Source organism: Budorcas taxicolor, chromosome 12 (assembly GCF_023091745.1).
Source record: "Budorcas taxicolor isolate Tak-1 chromosome 12, Takin1.1, whole genome shotgun sequence".
Classification (NCBI taxonomy): Eukaryota; Metazoa; Chordata; class Mammalia; order Artiodactyla; family Bovidae; genus Budorcas; species Budorcas taxicolor.
In genome coordinates, this window is record NC_068921.1 from 77,206,621 (window position 1) to 77,221,292 (window position 14,672).

Sequence of the window (14,672 nt, forward strand, 5' to 3'; positions counted from 1 at the left end):
TTAAAGAATTGAAAGGAATTAAGAAACCTCTTTGTTTACTTCAACTCTATAATATACTCCAATTGCCCTTCTAGTGGAAGCCAGATCTAATACCTGCTTTCCCTAATAGCTGGTTTTAAGATGCCTCTTCGCTCTGCCTTTTATTCCTGCTTAATATTTTTGTAATAAACCTCCTTCATCAACTCTTCTGTATCATGTATTCCTCCTTGTGCCATTCATGGCCCTCCATAGGGGTTACCCTATTTTAACTTCACTTTGGAGTAGTCATTGTGTTGTTTTTTGTTTAGTCGCCAAGTCGTGTCCAGCTCTTTTGAAAACCCATGGACTGCAGCCTGCCAGGCTCCTCTGTTGATGGGAGTTCCCAGGCAAAAATGCTGGAGTGAGTTGCCGTTTCCTTCCCTTTGAAGCAGTCATTGTGTCCTGGGCTCAATTTTTCCTTCTTGATCATCAGCTTTTTTCTTCTCTTTGTCCTCTCTGTCCTCCACCTTTCCCATCCCTCCAACTCTCTTCTTTCTTCTCTTACTTATTTTGAAGGATAGTTGACATATAATCAACTACTCATATTTAAAGCATTCAATTTGGTGAGTTTTGACTTATGTATAGACCTGTGAAACCATCACCATAAGCAAAAGATTGAACATTTCTATCATCTCCCAAAGTTTCCTCATGGCCTTTGCAGTCCACCCTCTCTCTGACCCTGTCCTAATGCTTCCTGTAGGTTGCATTTAATATGCATTATTTTTGGTCTTGCTTCTTTCTTTAATTCAGCATAATAATTTTGAGATTCATCCTTGTTGTGTATATGAGGAGATTCACTTCTTCTTATCAGTTCAGTTGTGTCCGACCCTTTGTGACCCCATGGACTGCACCACACCAGGCCTCCTTGTCTATCACCAACTCCTAGAGCTTGCTGAAACTCATGTCCATCGAGTCAGTGATACCATCCAACCATCTCTTCCTCTGTGGTCTCCTTCTCCTCCTACCTTCCATCTTTCCCAGCATCAGGGTCTTTTCAAATTAGCCAGCTCTTCACATTCGGTGGCCAAAATATTCGAGTTTCAGCTGCAGCATCAGTCCTTCCAATTAACATTCAAAACTGATTTCCTTTGGGATGGATCTCCCTGCAGTCCAAGGGACTCTCAGGAGCTTCTCCAACAACACAATTCAGAAGCATCCATTCTTTGGTGCTCAGCTTTCTTCATAGTCCAACTCTCACATACATACATGACTACTGGAAAAACCATAGCTTTGACTAGTCGGACTTTTGTTGGCTAAGTAATGTTTGTGTTTTAATATGCTGTCTAGGTTGGTCCTAGCTTTTCTTCCAAGGAGCAAATGTCTTTTAATTTCATGGCTGCAGTCACTGTCTGCAGTGATTTTGGATTCTTTTTATAGTCAAGCGGAATTTCATTGTATGAACAAACCACATTTTGTTAATTCATTCTTTATTAATGGGTATTTAGACTGTTTCCAGTTTTTCACTTTGCAAATAAAGCTGTTAACATCTGTGTGTAAGTGTTTGTATAGGCATATGTTTTTATTTTAACTTGTGTAAATAATTAGGAGTGAATTATCTGAATTATACGGTGAGTATATGTTTAACTTTTAAAGAAACCTTCATACAGTCCAAATGGAAGTATACCAAAATATACCAATTTCTTTCCCCATGCCCACCATCACAGGTTGTGATGTTCCACTTGTACCACATATCTATTGACACTTAGTATTATATTTTAACTTTCAACCACTTAAATTGGTATTTGGGTATATTTCCGTATATTTTTTTGACAGTGTTGAACATCTTGTGCTTGCTGGCCATTTGTATGTATTTTTTGAAATGCCTGCTAATATCTTTTGCTTATTTAAACAAAACATTGTTTTTTAACACCAAAAACACTTTGTATTGAGGTATAACCAATTAACAATGTTGTGGTAGTTTCAGGTGTATAGTGAAGGGACCCAGCCATATATATACATTTTATCCATTCTCCCCACTCCCATCCAGACTGGCACATAACATTGAGCAGAGTTCCATGTGCTATAGGATAGGTTTGTGTTGGTTATCCATTTTCAGTATAGCTGGTGTATGTCACCTTGCCTCTTTTTTTAAAGCCTGGCTTGTTTATCATCGTATTGTTGTAATTGTTCTTTATATAGTCCAGTTACAAGTTCCTTATTTGAAATATGTGTTGTGAATATTTTCTCTGTCTGTAGTTTGCTGTTTCATTTTCTTAACTAAATCCTTTGAAGAGCAGACTTTTAAATTTTGATGGAGTATGATTTGTTTGTATACTTTTTTTTTTTATGGTTCATGGGTTTTGTATACTGTCTAAGAATCTGTTCCCTACCTCAAGATTTTTCTCCTTTATTTCCTTTTGTAAGTCTTATAGTTTTAGGCTTGTGACCCAATTTGAGTTGATTTTTATGTATCCTGTGAGTTAGGGTTGAGGTTCATCTTCTGTTTTTCCCAAATGCATATCTAGTGGTTCTACCATTTATTGAAAAGACATTGATGTCCCCATTAAATTGACATGGCCATAATAGGGTTCTTGAGTATACGTTTCGTGTTTTATTGCTGCCTCAAGTTCAGATTTTTTGTTATCACTTCAAATCAAGGAGATAAGTAATTTTGCATGGTTTTTGCTAGGTCATAGGACATTAATAATACATTTATGCATATCATAAGAATTATATATATATATATTTAATTTAAATTTATTTACTTTAATTGGAGGCTAATTACTTAACAATATTGTATTGGTTTTGCCATACATCAACATGAATCCGCCATGGGTGTACATGTGTTCCCAATTGTGAACCCCCCTCCCACCTCCCTCCCCGTACCATCCCTCTGGGTCATCCCAGTGCACCAGCCCCAAGCATCCTGTATCCTGCATCGAACCCGGACTGGTGATTTGTTTCTTATATGATATTATACATGTTTCAATGCCATTCTCCCAAATCATCCCACCCTCTCCCTCTCCCACAGAGTCCAAAACTGTTCGATACATCTGTGTCTCTTTTGCTGTCTTGCATACAGGGTCATCATTGCCATCTTTCTAAATTCCATATATATGTGTTAGTATACTGTATTGGTGTTTTTCTTTCTGGCTTACTTCACTCTGTATAATCGGCTCCAGTTTCATCCACCTCATTAGAACTGATTCAAGTGTATTCTTTTTAATGGCTGAGTAATACTCCATTGTGTATATGTACCACAGCTTTCTTATCCATTCATCTGCTGATGGACATCTAGGTTGTTTCCATGTCCTGGCTATTATAAACAGTGCTGCGATGAACACTGGGGTACACGTGTCTCTTTCAATTCTGGTTTCCTCAGTGTGTATGCCCAGCAGTGGGATTGCTGGGTCATAAGGCAGTTCTATTTCCAGTTTTTTAAGGAATCTCCACACTATTCTCCATAGTGGCTGTACTAGTTTGCATTCCCACCAACAGTGTAAGAGGGTTCCCTTTTCTCCACACCCTCTCCAGCATTAATTGCTTGTAGACTTTTAGATCGCAGCCATTCTGACTGGCATGAAGTGGTACCTCATTGTGGTTTTGATTTGCATTTCTCTGATAATGAGTGATGTTGAGCATCTTTTCATGTGTTTGTTAGCCATCCGTATGTCTTCTTTGGAGAAATGTCTATTTAGTTCTTTGGCCCATTTTTTGATTGGGTCGTTTATTTTTCTGGAATTGAGCTGCAGGAGTTGCTTGTATATTTTTGAGATTAGTTATTTGTCAGTTGCTTCATTTGCTATTATTTTCTCCCATTCTGAAGGCTGTCTTTTCACCTTGCTTATAGTTTTCTTTGTTGTGCAGAAGCTTTTAAGTTTAATTAGATCCCATTTGTTTATTTTTTGCTTTTATTTCCAATATTCTGGGAGGTGGGTCATAGAGGATCCTGCTGTGATTTATGTCTGAGAGTGTTTTGCCTATGTTTTCCTCTGGGAGTTTTATATTTTCTGGTCTTACATTTAGATCTTTAATCCATTTTGAGTTTATTTTTGTGTATGATGTTAGAAAGTGATCTAGTTTCCTTCTTTTACAAGTGGTTGACCAGTTTTCCTAGCACCAGTTGTTAAAGAGATTATCTTTAATCCATTGTATATTCTTGCCTCCTTTGTCAAAGATAAGGTGTCCATAGGTGCGTGGATTTATCTCTGGGCTTTCTATTTTGTTCCATTGATCTATATTTCTGTCTTTGTGCTAGTACCATACTGTCCTGATGACTGTAGCTTTGTAGTAGAGCCTGAAGTCAGGCAGGTTGATTTCCTCCAGTTCCATTCTTATTTGTCAAGATTGCTTTGGCTATTTGAGTGTTTTTGTATTTCCATACAAATTGTGAAATTATTTGTTCTGCTGCTGCTGCTGCTGCTGCTGCTGTTCTAGCTCTGTGAAAAATACCATTGGTAGCTTGATAGGGATTGCATTGAATCTATAGATTGCTTTGGGTAGTATACTCATTTTCACTGTATTGATTCTTCCGATCCATGAACATGGTATATTTCTCCATCTATTAGTGTCCTCTTTGATTTCTTTCACCAGTGTTGTATAGTTTTCTATATATAGGTCTTTAGTTTCTTTAGGTAGATATATTCCTAAGTATTTTATTCTTTCCATTGCAATGGTGAATGGGATTAGGAATTATATTTTTAACTGACTCACTGATTTTCAATTCCATCTATTATTTTATTTTTAGGTGTTACACATAATATCGCACTGCTTCGAGAGGTGATAATCAACTCACGCTTTATAGAAGGAGACATCAACACTAAATTTCTTTCTGATGTATATCCTGATGGCTTTAAAGGTTTGTATATATTGAAATATTTTAGTGTATTAAAGTTATTTTTATACTTTATTACAATGGATGCTTTCTTCTCTTCTGAAATTAGGGCTTTTTGCCTATGTTGTGCTTGATACTAATATATTAATACTTAGAGTATCCTAGGCTTTTGACATTCATGATTTTCAGTATTCATGAGTGACTCATGAGTGTGTAATGGTCTATAATTTTTTTGAGTGAGAAATTCAGCTAGTTTGTGGAATGTTGTGTTTCTGAAAGCCAATACAGATTTGTATTCCCTGATGATAAGAATATATATGGGATTTCTTCTTTAATGTTAACACTGCATCTTTATGAAAATGAGCACTGAACATTTCAGACTACCAGGTGCTATTCCTATTAATGAAAATGGAGATGGTCAAGAAGATGAAGGTTTTATTCTGAAAATTGAGTTTTGAGTAAAGTAATGAATGGACTGTGAAACTTAGCACTGCAGGGTACCCATGAGTGTTTCCAGGTAGCAAAAGTTACTCATCAAGTGAGAGTCAGAGAAAACCCTTGAGTGAGCATCAAAAACATGGTTAACGCGGTATTGAGATGCTGACAGCACTTACTTGCGACTTACTAGAAATGTTCAAGTGAAGGCCAGAAAGCTGTCCATATGTTTCTAATCAACTTGAGTACATATGAAGATTAGATCTTCTCTCACAATTTTTAAGTGTTCTTCATATCCATTTAAAGTGTTTTAATATATAAAATGACTCATTCATTTTAGGAGCTGTATGTAGATTCAGGTCAGCTTCATGTAGAGACATTAAATACATTTACAAAGCAATTTCTTACCAAGGAATTTATTATGGAGTGTTTGTAAGACTAACTGGGGATTACTGATTTGATTGTTATTTCAAAACTCTAGTGTTATAGGCCTTTATCATTAGTACCAGGAAAAATAAAGTGTTTTATTTTGGAACTTAAAACAAAGACCAATAAGTCATCATGTTCTTTTTCCCGAACTTTTGAATTTTTAGAAGCATAAATTACAACCTTAACATGATTGCACTTTTCTACTTATGTGATTATTTCATTAATATCTCTTGTTTTCATGAAGTCAAATGCCACCTATGTTTTTGCTTTTTATTGTATCCCTACAACTAAAGCAGACCCTAATTAAATATTTGTTGAATTAATGAAAGGAATGGTGCTCATAATGTAGGTGAGAAGGTGTCCCCTTGACTATTTTGAATTAACTGTACGTGTATTCAGATTACAAATTTGTTTTGATCCTAAAGTTTTGGCTTCTTGTCCTGTCTAAAGTTTTAGTTAAAAGTTGTTGTCAGTTGTGAAGTGGACTTGGATTTCCATGTGCTTTTGCGTCCACCTGGCTTACATGAAACAGTAGGCAGGAGGAGATGACAGATCAAAATATTGTGTGTGTACATGGATATTTATGTATACATTTACACATTTATATATGTGTTTATGCATATTTGGTGTTATATCCCATTACCATGGAACATTTAAAATTTCTAATTGGAGTTGGTTACTCTGTGATATATCTTTAGCAGCAATTGAAAATGTTCCAAATTCTCAAGAGAACTCAGAAGTTTTCTTAAAGTCAAACAAACACTGTAGTTTGTTATAATAAGCTTAATATATTACACTTCTTTTTTGGGACGGGATTATTAGCAGGGATACTGTAATTCTGTTTCTTATGCATAATAGTTTTTAAATTGTTGTACGTTGTTAGAGGGCCTTAGCAGTTTTTAATTCAGCCTTCATTTTACGTATAAGGAAACCAAAGCACAGAAAGCCTGATAAAGCGAAATGATCAGTGACATAATAAAGCCAGAAATTAAACTTAGAGTTTTCAGGTCCTGTTTTAATAGTCATTCTGTTGTGCTAGAATTGAAATTCATAAATCATAAATCACAGACGTTTTCAGAGTATGCTGTGTGTTGTCACGTAAGGACTTTAAAAGTACACACCTGTGTTTGCCATTCTGAACGCCTGCCGCTTATTATGTTCCTTTGTATTGTTTTCATGTTGGTTCTTTCTTCTCTGAGTGGCTCCTATATCTCCTCTTCCTTCTTCAGATCATTCTACCTCTTCTTCCCAATTTTTCTCCATAGGAGGTCTTAAATATATTAAACTGTATCATCTTTGATTGTTTGATATATGTGCCTGAAAGAGACAGCAGGAAGTGGCAACTGAAGTTAATCCAGGATCTTATCCATATGTTTGAGGCTGGGTCATTTTGCCCCTTTGGGATTACCCATCTGCTTCCCATCTGTCCAGCTACCCCAGACACTGTTCATAGGCTAGTGCCTGTTTTATGACTGCATTAAAATTTTCTATTATATATGTTTATTATCCCAAGTTTATTTGTAGACTAGGACAGTGTTACTTACTAAAGACTCTTAGGCTGAACTTTGAAAAGATTGTGTCTTAAATTTAAAAATAGAATTCACAGAATTTGTTCGTCATGTCAACTTATTAGATGCTGATGTTGAAAAGGTATTTTCCTTTGATTCTGAAAAGTAAATGGAAAATGGAGGAGTAGATATTTTGACTTTGAAATAAAGGGAAAATGAAGATGATACTTTAAGAAATATCATTTCATTTCGCCTAAAATGGAAATTTTGTTCTTATTTCTCTGCTGCCTTCCTGCACTTGAACCACCAGCCCTATCAAATTATTAGATACCTCATTTCTATTAGAAATTATTAGAATTATCTTTCTCTTCTGAAAAATTGCAGAATGTTTAGAAAACTTTGATTCAACACAAGTCTGCCATTAAATTATACTTCCCTTTTTTTCCGTCTAAGTTTAATCATGTATTTCTGTACCTTTAAAAGTGTTAAGTACATGACTGAAGTGTTGCCTTTAAAAATTCAGTCATTAAAATCATTCAACAAATAATTGGTATATGCAGTAGAAGGAAATCAAAGAGAAATAGTATATTTTCCTCATCCTTAGTGTGGTTATATCATTAGGGAAATAGACCTGTAAAGAACTAACTACACTACAGGACGGAACAAAAACAACACTAAGGTGAAGATATAAACTGAGTGTCTTAGAGCAGAGAAAAAGGAAACCAGTTGTGATTTGGGGAGTCCAGGATGTCTGCAAGGGTGAGGGAGTGTAGAACGTTAAATACTCTCTCTGAGGACTCTCTTCTGCAGGTGCTGGGGCCACAATACTGCCTCAGGAGACTCTGCATGTATCTCTTCCTGATCCTCCTTCTTTGATGTGATGGTGGTGGTTTGAAATAAGCCTTGGAGAAGGTGTTTACAGTCAGGGAATTAGCACGTGCTCTTCACTGGGTCTCTTCCTTCCCACATCCCAACTGGTTATTAACCTTTCAGGGGCAAACCACTGCCTACACTTGGACCTGATGATCACAAGCAAACAGAGCCATCTGCATTCAAAGGAAGAGGATTTCGCAGCGAGGGAGGAAGAACCTAGAAGAATCCCCGAGGACAGGCAGTCCTCAGTTTTAGACCTGCAGGCATCGGCTCTCTCACTCTTACAGGGTGACTGTCTTCTCCGCCCTGGAAAAGGCTTTGAGGTTCTTCCCGGTGGAGAACAATGAGGGCTTCCTAGGTGGCGCTAGTGATAAAGAACCCGTCTCCCAGTGCAGGAGACATAAAGACATGGGTTTGATCCCTGGATCAGGAAGATCCCCTGGAGAAGGAGATGGCAACCCACTCCAGTATTCTTGCCTGGAGCATCCCATGGACAGAGGATCCTTGTGGGCTACAGTCCATAGTGTTGCAAAGAGTCAGACATGACTCTGAGGGACATGCCCTGAGGCACGTCAGGCAGAGAAGGTAGAGGATCAAGTGAAAGTGGACATAATATGGTGATTCCTTCTCTCCCCAGCCCTGTTCTCCACTTGGTTCCCAGAGTGCTGGCAGGCAAATAGCCACAGGCACCCTAGTAGAATATCTGTCCCAGAGAAATCTTACTACTTACTGCTGTTTAGTTGCTAAATCATGTCCAATTCTTTGCTGTCTCATGGACTGCAGCCCACCAGGCTCCTCTGTCCATGGGATTCTCCAGGCAAGACTACTGGAGTGGGTTGTCGTGCCTCCTCCAGGGGATCTTCCCCACCCAGAGATGGAACCCAGGAGACCCAAGTCTCCCTCTTGGCAGGAGGATTCTTTACTGCTGAGCCACTAGGGAAACCCCTGAGAAATCTTACCAACCCTTAAAGGGATTACCCAAAGATTCCCCCCAAACAAAATGACCTCCCAGACTACCCTACCCATGAGGCCAAGGGTCGGCCAAGCCGCAGCCCACACATAGAGCATGCATGGCTCAGGGTCAGGACCCCTGTTAGCACTGTCTCATACACACTGCCTTTAATGGAACCCCCAGGAAAGTGTCAACCACAGACGGTTAGAAGAAAACCACTTAGGAGAACACAGATGAAGCTTCTTAAAGCTAGGTGGGTGGGTAATAGCAGGGGCTTCACAGAGGCCCTCAAAGGTGCTGCAACAGGGGCTTGACCTGCAGTAACCACTGGAGTGGAGAGCATTGACACTGTTGAGGGCTTACAGCTTTGAAATTATCCCCCCAGAAGGTTAAGGAAGTTCGTTGCTCAGTTGTGTCTGACTCTTTGCAAACTCCTGATTGCTTACCAAAAAATAGATGTTAGAAAGATATTTGATATATTCAGTAGCCACTTGGTAAAGAAACTCTTTTCTAATAACACATTTCTAAAAAAAGTAAAAGTAAGCCAATTAAATTTGATTAAAAGGCTCCTTACTGAAAACTAATAAAAAGTATAATTTTACGTGCTGAAATGCTGAAATCATTTCCTGTAGAATCAGGAATGAAATGAGGTCGACTATAAAATAACTATTATTATTAAACACTGTTATAAAGGATAAAAATGGAAAAAAGGAAGTAGTTGGTATAAATATTTTTTGAAAGAGACTTTTTTCCCCAGGTATTATTATATTCCTAGAAAACCCAGGAGATCCTAGTTTTATTAATAAAAACTTGTAGACTTAATAAGCGAATTTGGCAAGGTGGCTGAGTACAACAAGAAAAATATGCCTCTTTTGTGTGGAAGCTAGCTTGAAACGAAAATAGAAAAAAGCAAACCTTTTCATATTAACCGTAGTATCTTGTAAGACTGGAGAGAAGATGAAATGGGGAAGACATAGAAGCTTTGTGAAGACAGTTGTAACTGTAAAATCTTGTCAAGGAACAAGAAACAGAATCAGAACACATGGGTAAAAAAAATCAGTTATTGTTTGGGAGACTCTGCATTTTTGGGAACTGGTCTTTCTCAGATTAATACACAGATTTTCTGTAGTTCCAGTTAGATTCACAAGGCTTACTACATAAATCATTTTAAAGCTTATATGTAATCATAGATTTCTGAGACTAGCCAAGAAGATTATGTGAAAAGTAAAGAGCAAACTTGGCTTCCATATATTAAAACATATTGCAATGCCTCTATATCGAAGGAGTATAATATAAAGGATAAAGTATTCTTGTTATGATAGTATCTCTGATACATTGTCTTTCTGGACCTGAATACCCCTCTTTTGACATGGCCAGAGTACCCCAAGAGTGGTCAGGACATTTATTTTATTTAATAAGTTTTAGGATGTCTATGATGCTGTGAAAGTGCTGCACTCAATATGCCAGCAAATTTGGAAAACTCAGCAGTGGCCACAGGACTGGAAAAGGTCAGTTTTCATTCCAGTCCCAAGGAAAGGCAATGCCAAAGAATGCTCAAACTACCGCGCAATCGCACTCATCTTACATGCTAGTAAAGTAATGCTCAAAATTCTCCAAGCCAGGCTTCAGCAATACGTGAACCGTGAACTCCCTGATGTTCAAGCTGGATGTAGAAAAGGCAGAGGAACCAGAGATCAAATTGCCAGCATCCACTGGATTATGGAAAAAGCAAGAGAGTTCCAGAAAAACATCTATTTCTGCTTTCTTGACTATGCCAAAGCCTTTGACTGTGTGGATCACAATAAACTGGAAAATTCTGAGAGAGATGGGAATACCAGACTACCTGACCTGCCTCTTGAGAAATCTGTATGCAGGTCAGGAAGCAACAGTTAGAACTGGACATGGAACAACAGACTGGTTCCAAATAGGAAAAGGAGTACGTCAAGGCTGTATATTGTCACCCTGCTTATTTAACTTCTGTGCAGAGTACATCATGAGAAATGCTGGACTGGAAGAAGCACAGGCTGGAATCAAGATTGCCGGGAGAAATATCAATAACCTCAGATATGCAGATGACACCACCCTTATGGCAGAAAGTGAAGAGGAACTAAAAAGCCTCTTGATGAAAGTGAAAGAAGAGAGTGAAAAAGTTGGCTTAAAGCTCAACATTCAGAAAACGAAGATCATGGCATCTGGTCCCATCACTTCATGGGAAATAGATGGGGAAACAGTAGAAACAGTGTCAGACTTTATTTTTTTGGGCTCCAGAATCACTGTGGATGGTGACTGCAGCCATGAAATTAAAAGACGCTTACTCCTTGGAAGAAAAGTTATGACCAGCCTAGATAGCATATTAAGAAGCAGAGACATTACTTTGCCAACAAAGGTCCATCTAGTCAAGGCTGTGGTTTTTCCAGTGGTCATGTATGGATTTGAGAGTTGGACTGTGAAGACGGCTGAGCGCCGAAGAATTGATGCTTTTGAACTGTGGTGCTGGAGAAGACTCTTGAGAGTCCCTTGGACTGCAAGGAGATCCAACCAGTCCATTCTGAAGGAGATCAGCCCTGGGATTTCTTTGGAAGGACTGATGCTAAAGCTGAAACTCCTGTACTTTGGCCACCTCGTGCGAAGAGTTGACTCATTGGAAAAGACTCTGATGCTGGGAGAGATTGGGGGCAGAAGAAGAAGGGGACGACCGAGGATGAGATGGCTGGATGGCATCACTGACTCGATGGACGTGAGTCTGAGTGAACTCTGGGAGTTGGTGATGGACAGGGAGGCCTGGCTTGCTGTGATTCATTGGGTCGCAAGGAGTTGGACATGACTGAGCAACTGAACTGAACTGAAGGGCTTCCTGGGTGGCTCATATAGTAAAGAATCTGCCTGCAGTGCTGGAGACCTGAGTTCGAACCCTGGGTTGGGACGACCCCGTGGAGGAGGGCATGGCAACCCACTCCAGTACTTTTGCCCTTAGAATCCCCATGGACAGAGGACCCTGGTGGGCTGCTGTCTGTGGAGTTGCAGAGTTGGACATCACTGAGCGACTAAGTGCAGTACAGGATGTCTAACTGCAGTCTAGACTGGTGATGTACAAGCGGAGGAGGGAATAGAATTATTCAATGTTACTTTAGATTGGAAAAGTCCAAATCTATGGGTGGAAGTCACAAGAAGCAGTCTCAGTATGAGAAATAACTGGATAATGATTCAGAAATCCTTGTAAGAAGTTTTCATTTTCCTACCCTGGAGGAGTTCTGTGGGTCGTATATAACCATGTGTCCCACACTGCAGGAGAAGAGACATCCACACTGCACTGAGGATGGAGTTGATGATCTTCGTAGCCCTTTTCTATTAAAATTACTTGAGATTCTTTAAAAAACTGTAGAAACAAATTCAGTTGAGTAGCAGAAGTCAAGAAGTTTTTAGCATTCTTATACCAAATTTATTGCATATTTATCACTGGCAAAATTTGAAAATCTGTTCTGCTATCAATAAAAGGGTTAAAGTTGTTATGCATCGTATCAGTTTGCCTATGAGATGTGATGGAATTAGATTTTTACTTGGGAACCTCCTTTCTCAATATTGCCTGAGTCGGTGCAGCTGGTAATTTATTAGACCAAATGAAACACTGATTCAGTATCCTGCAGGTTACTGCAGGTAGCTAGCTTGAAAGAAAAATGGAAAAAAAAAACTCCAATCTTTTCATATTCACTATAGTATCTTGAAAGATTATAGAGAAAATGCAGTAGTGAAGACAGAACCTTAATGAAGACAACTGTAAAATCTTGCCAAAAAAAAAAAACACAATCTGAACACATGAGGAAAAATCAGTTATTGTTTGGGAGATTCGGCATTTATGAATGCTGGCCTTTCTCAGATTAGTACACAGATTTTGTGTAATTCCAGTTAGATTCACAAGGCTTACTACCCAAGTGATTTAAAAGCTTAATGATACCTTGTTTTGCCTTCCCCCCCCGCCTTTGTTGGTGATATATGACATGCAGATGTGTCTAGAGAAGAGACTACTTTGTTAACCACTGTAATAAATGTATTTTACATCATGACTTAGGATACACACACTCTAGATAATAGTGTGAGCAAAGTGCTCTCAAAAGTTTTATTGCTGGTCTGACCCACAAACTGGTTTCATGAGCTACTACTAAGTGGTTTGTGTTACACAGTTTGATAAAGATGAGTTGAAAACAGCTTCTATTCAAATGAGATCAGGAGACATGTAACTTCAGCATCACTCTGGAGCTTGTTATTAATAGAAATAAAGATTACTGGGCCCCACCTCAGGCTAACTACCAATCATGCGCCACAGGTAGAGCATGGAAATCTGAGCTTTAATCCAGGTGATTCTCATGCACAGTGAGGTTTGAGAAGCACTGGTCCTCTTCATACTCCAAAGAGCCTTTGTGGTTATATATTTGCCATATTGTAAATTGGGCTTCCCCGGTGGCACTGGTGGTAGGGAACCGACCTGCCAATGCAGGAGGTGCAAGAGATATGGGTTTGATCCCTGGGTCAGGAAGATCCCCCTGGAGAAGGAAATGGCAACCCAATCCAGTATTCTTGCCTGGAGAATTCCATATTATAAATTAAAACTTAGGAGCTTTAAAATTAATTATTAATTTGTTTTCAAAGTAACAATAATAAATCCATTATATGTTGACATCAGAGGAATGATACCATCACACATTGTATGTCCTAGGTCAGGGAACCCCCACCATATACTCCTGAGAAAACAAGAAGGGGGAAAAAACAGAAATCCTAGCATTATTATGAAAATAGTTTTGACCTTGCAGACTCCCAAAGGGTTCTTGGGGACTCCCTGTCGTCCCCAGGGCATACTTTGAGAATTGCTCTTGTAGATGGTATGTGTTTGAGAAGACCAAGCCAAATTTCTGTAATCCTCATGTAGGGTAGTTTAATAGAATAAAAGTAGAATGTTTCCATCACTGCTGAAGGGGGGTTGGGTATGATTAGGAACTTTTCAAAGCCTGTAGGAATGTGGTTTATTAAGCCATCGAGGGTTCTGATAGATTTCATATTATGGAGCTTCTAGGTTTGTCTCAAAGAGGAATGGATTATTGGGTCTTTATATTCTAATTGTGAATAGTTTCAGTCTCATTTATATTTTGAATACTTTTTTAAGACCTAATGTTGAAAATGCTTCGTTTCTTTCTGATAAATTTAAATAACTACCTGATTGGTTTTTTTCTGTTTTTAATTGTACAAGTAGCATCTTAGTGCAAATGGCCCAGCACGCAGATTGCCTGTGCTGTAGCATCTGATGGACTCTATCATCTTTGTACAGCACTGTGGTAAATAGATGGTGTTAGACACTGTGGTGAGGATACAGGGCACTCACAGGGGTATGTTAGCCCCGGGAGACCCTGGAGCAGCCAATCCTGCCTTGACTCTCACACTTCGTGAGGAATTTCTGCGCATAGAGCAGATTCCCCCATGAGCCACACCCAGCCAGACCGGGGCATCTTCCCCCGGCTGTCAGGTGAGGCCTCTGCCTCCAGGTCCAGCTGTATGATGGTAAGAAGAGTGAATTCGAGAGGGAGAGAGAAATTGGTTGGTTAGTTGGTCAGTTGGTTGGTTAACTGGGATTTAAACCATGACTGGGATTTTAGAGCCGAGACAGTCGCATACTTATTTTCTTTTCATTCCTCAT

General features: G+C 38.9%; 1 protein-coding gene across 1 annotated transcript in view; it reads left to right on the forward strand.

The window, feature by feature from the left end:
* PCCA (propionyl-CoA carboxylase subunit alpha) overlaps positions 1 to 14,672 on the forward strand; it is a 381,652-nt gene that overhangs the window by 211,974 nt on the left and 155,006 nt on the right. The window contains exon 17 of the mRNA XM_052649967.1: positions 4,706 to 4,816. Within this exon, the coding sequence (XP_052505927.1) occupies positions 4,706 to 4,816 (111 nt within the window). The remainder of the gene's footprint in view (positions 1 to 4,705; positions 4,817 to 14,672) is intronic.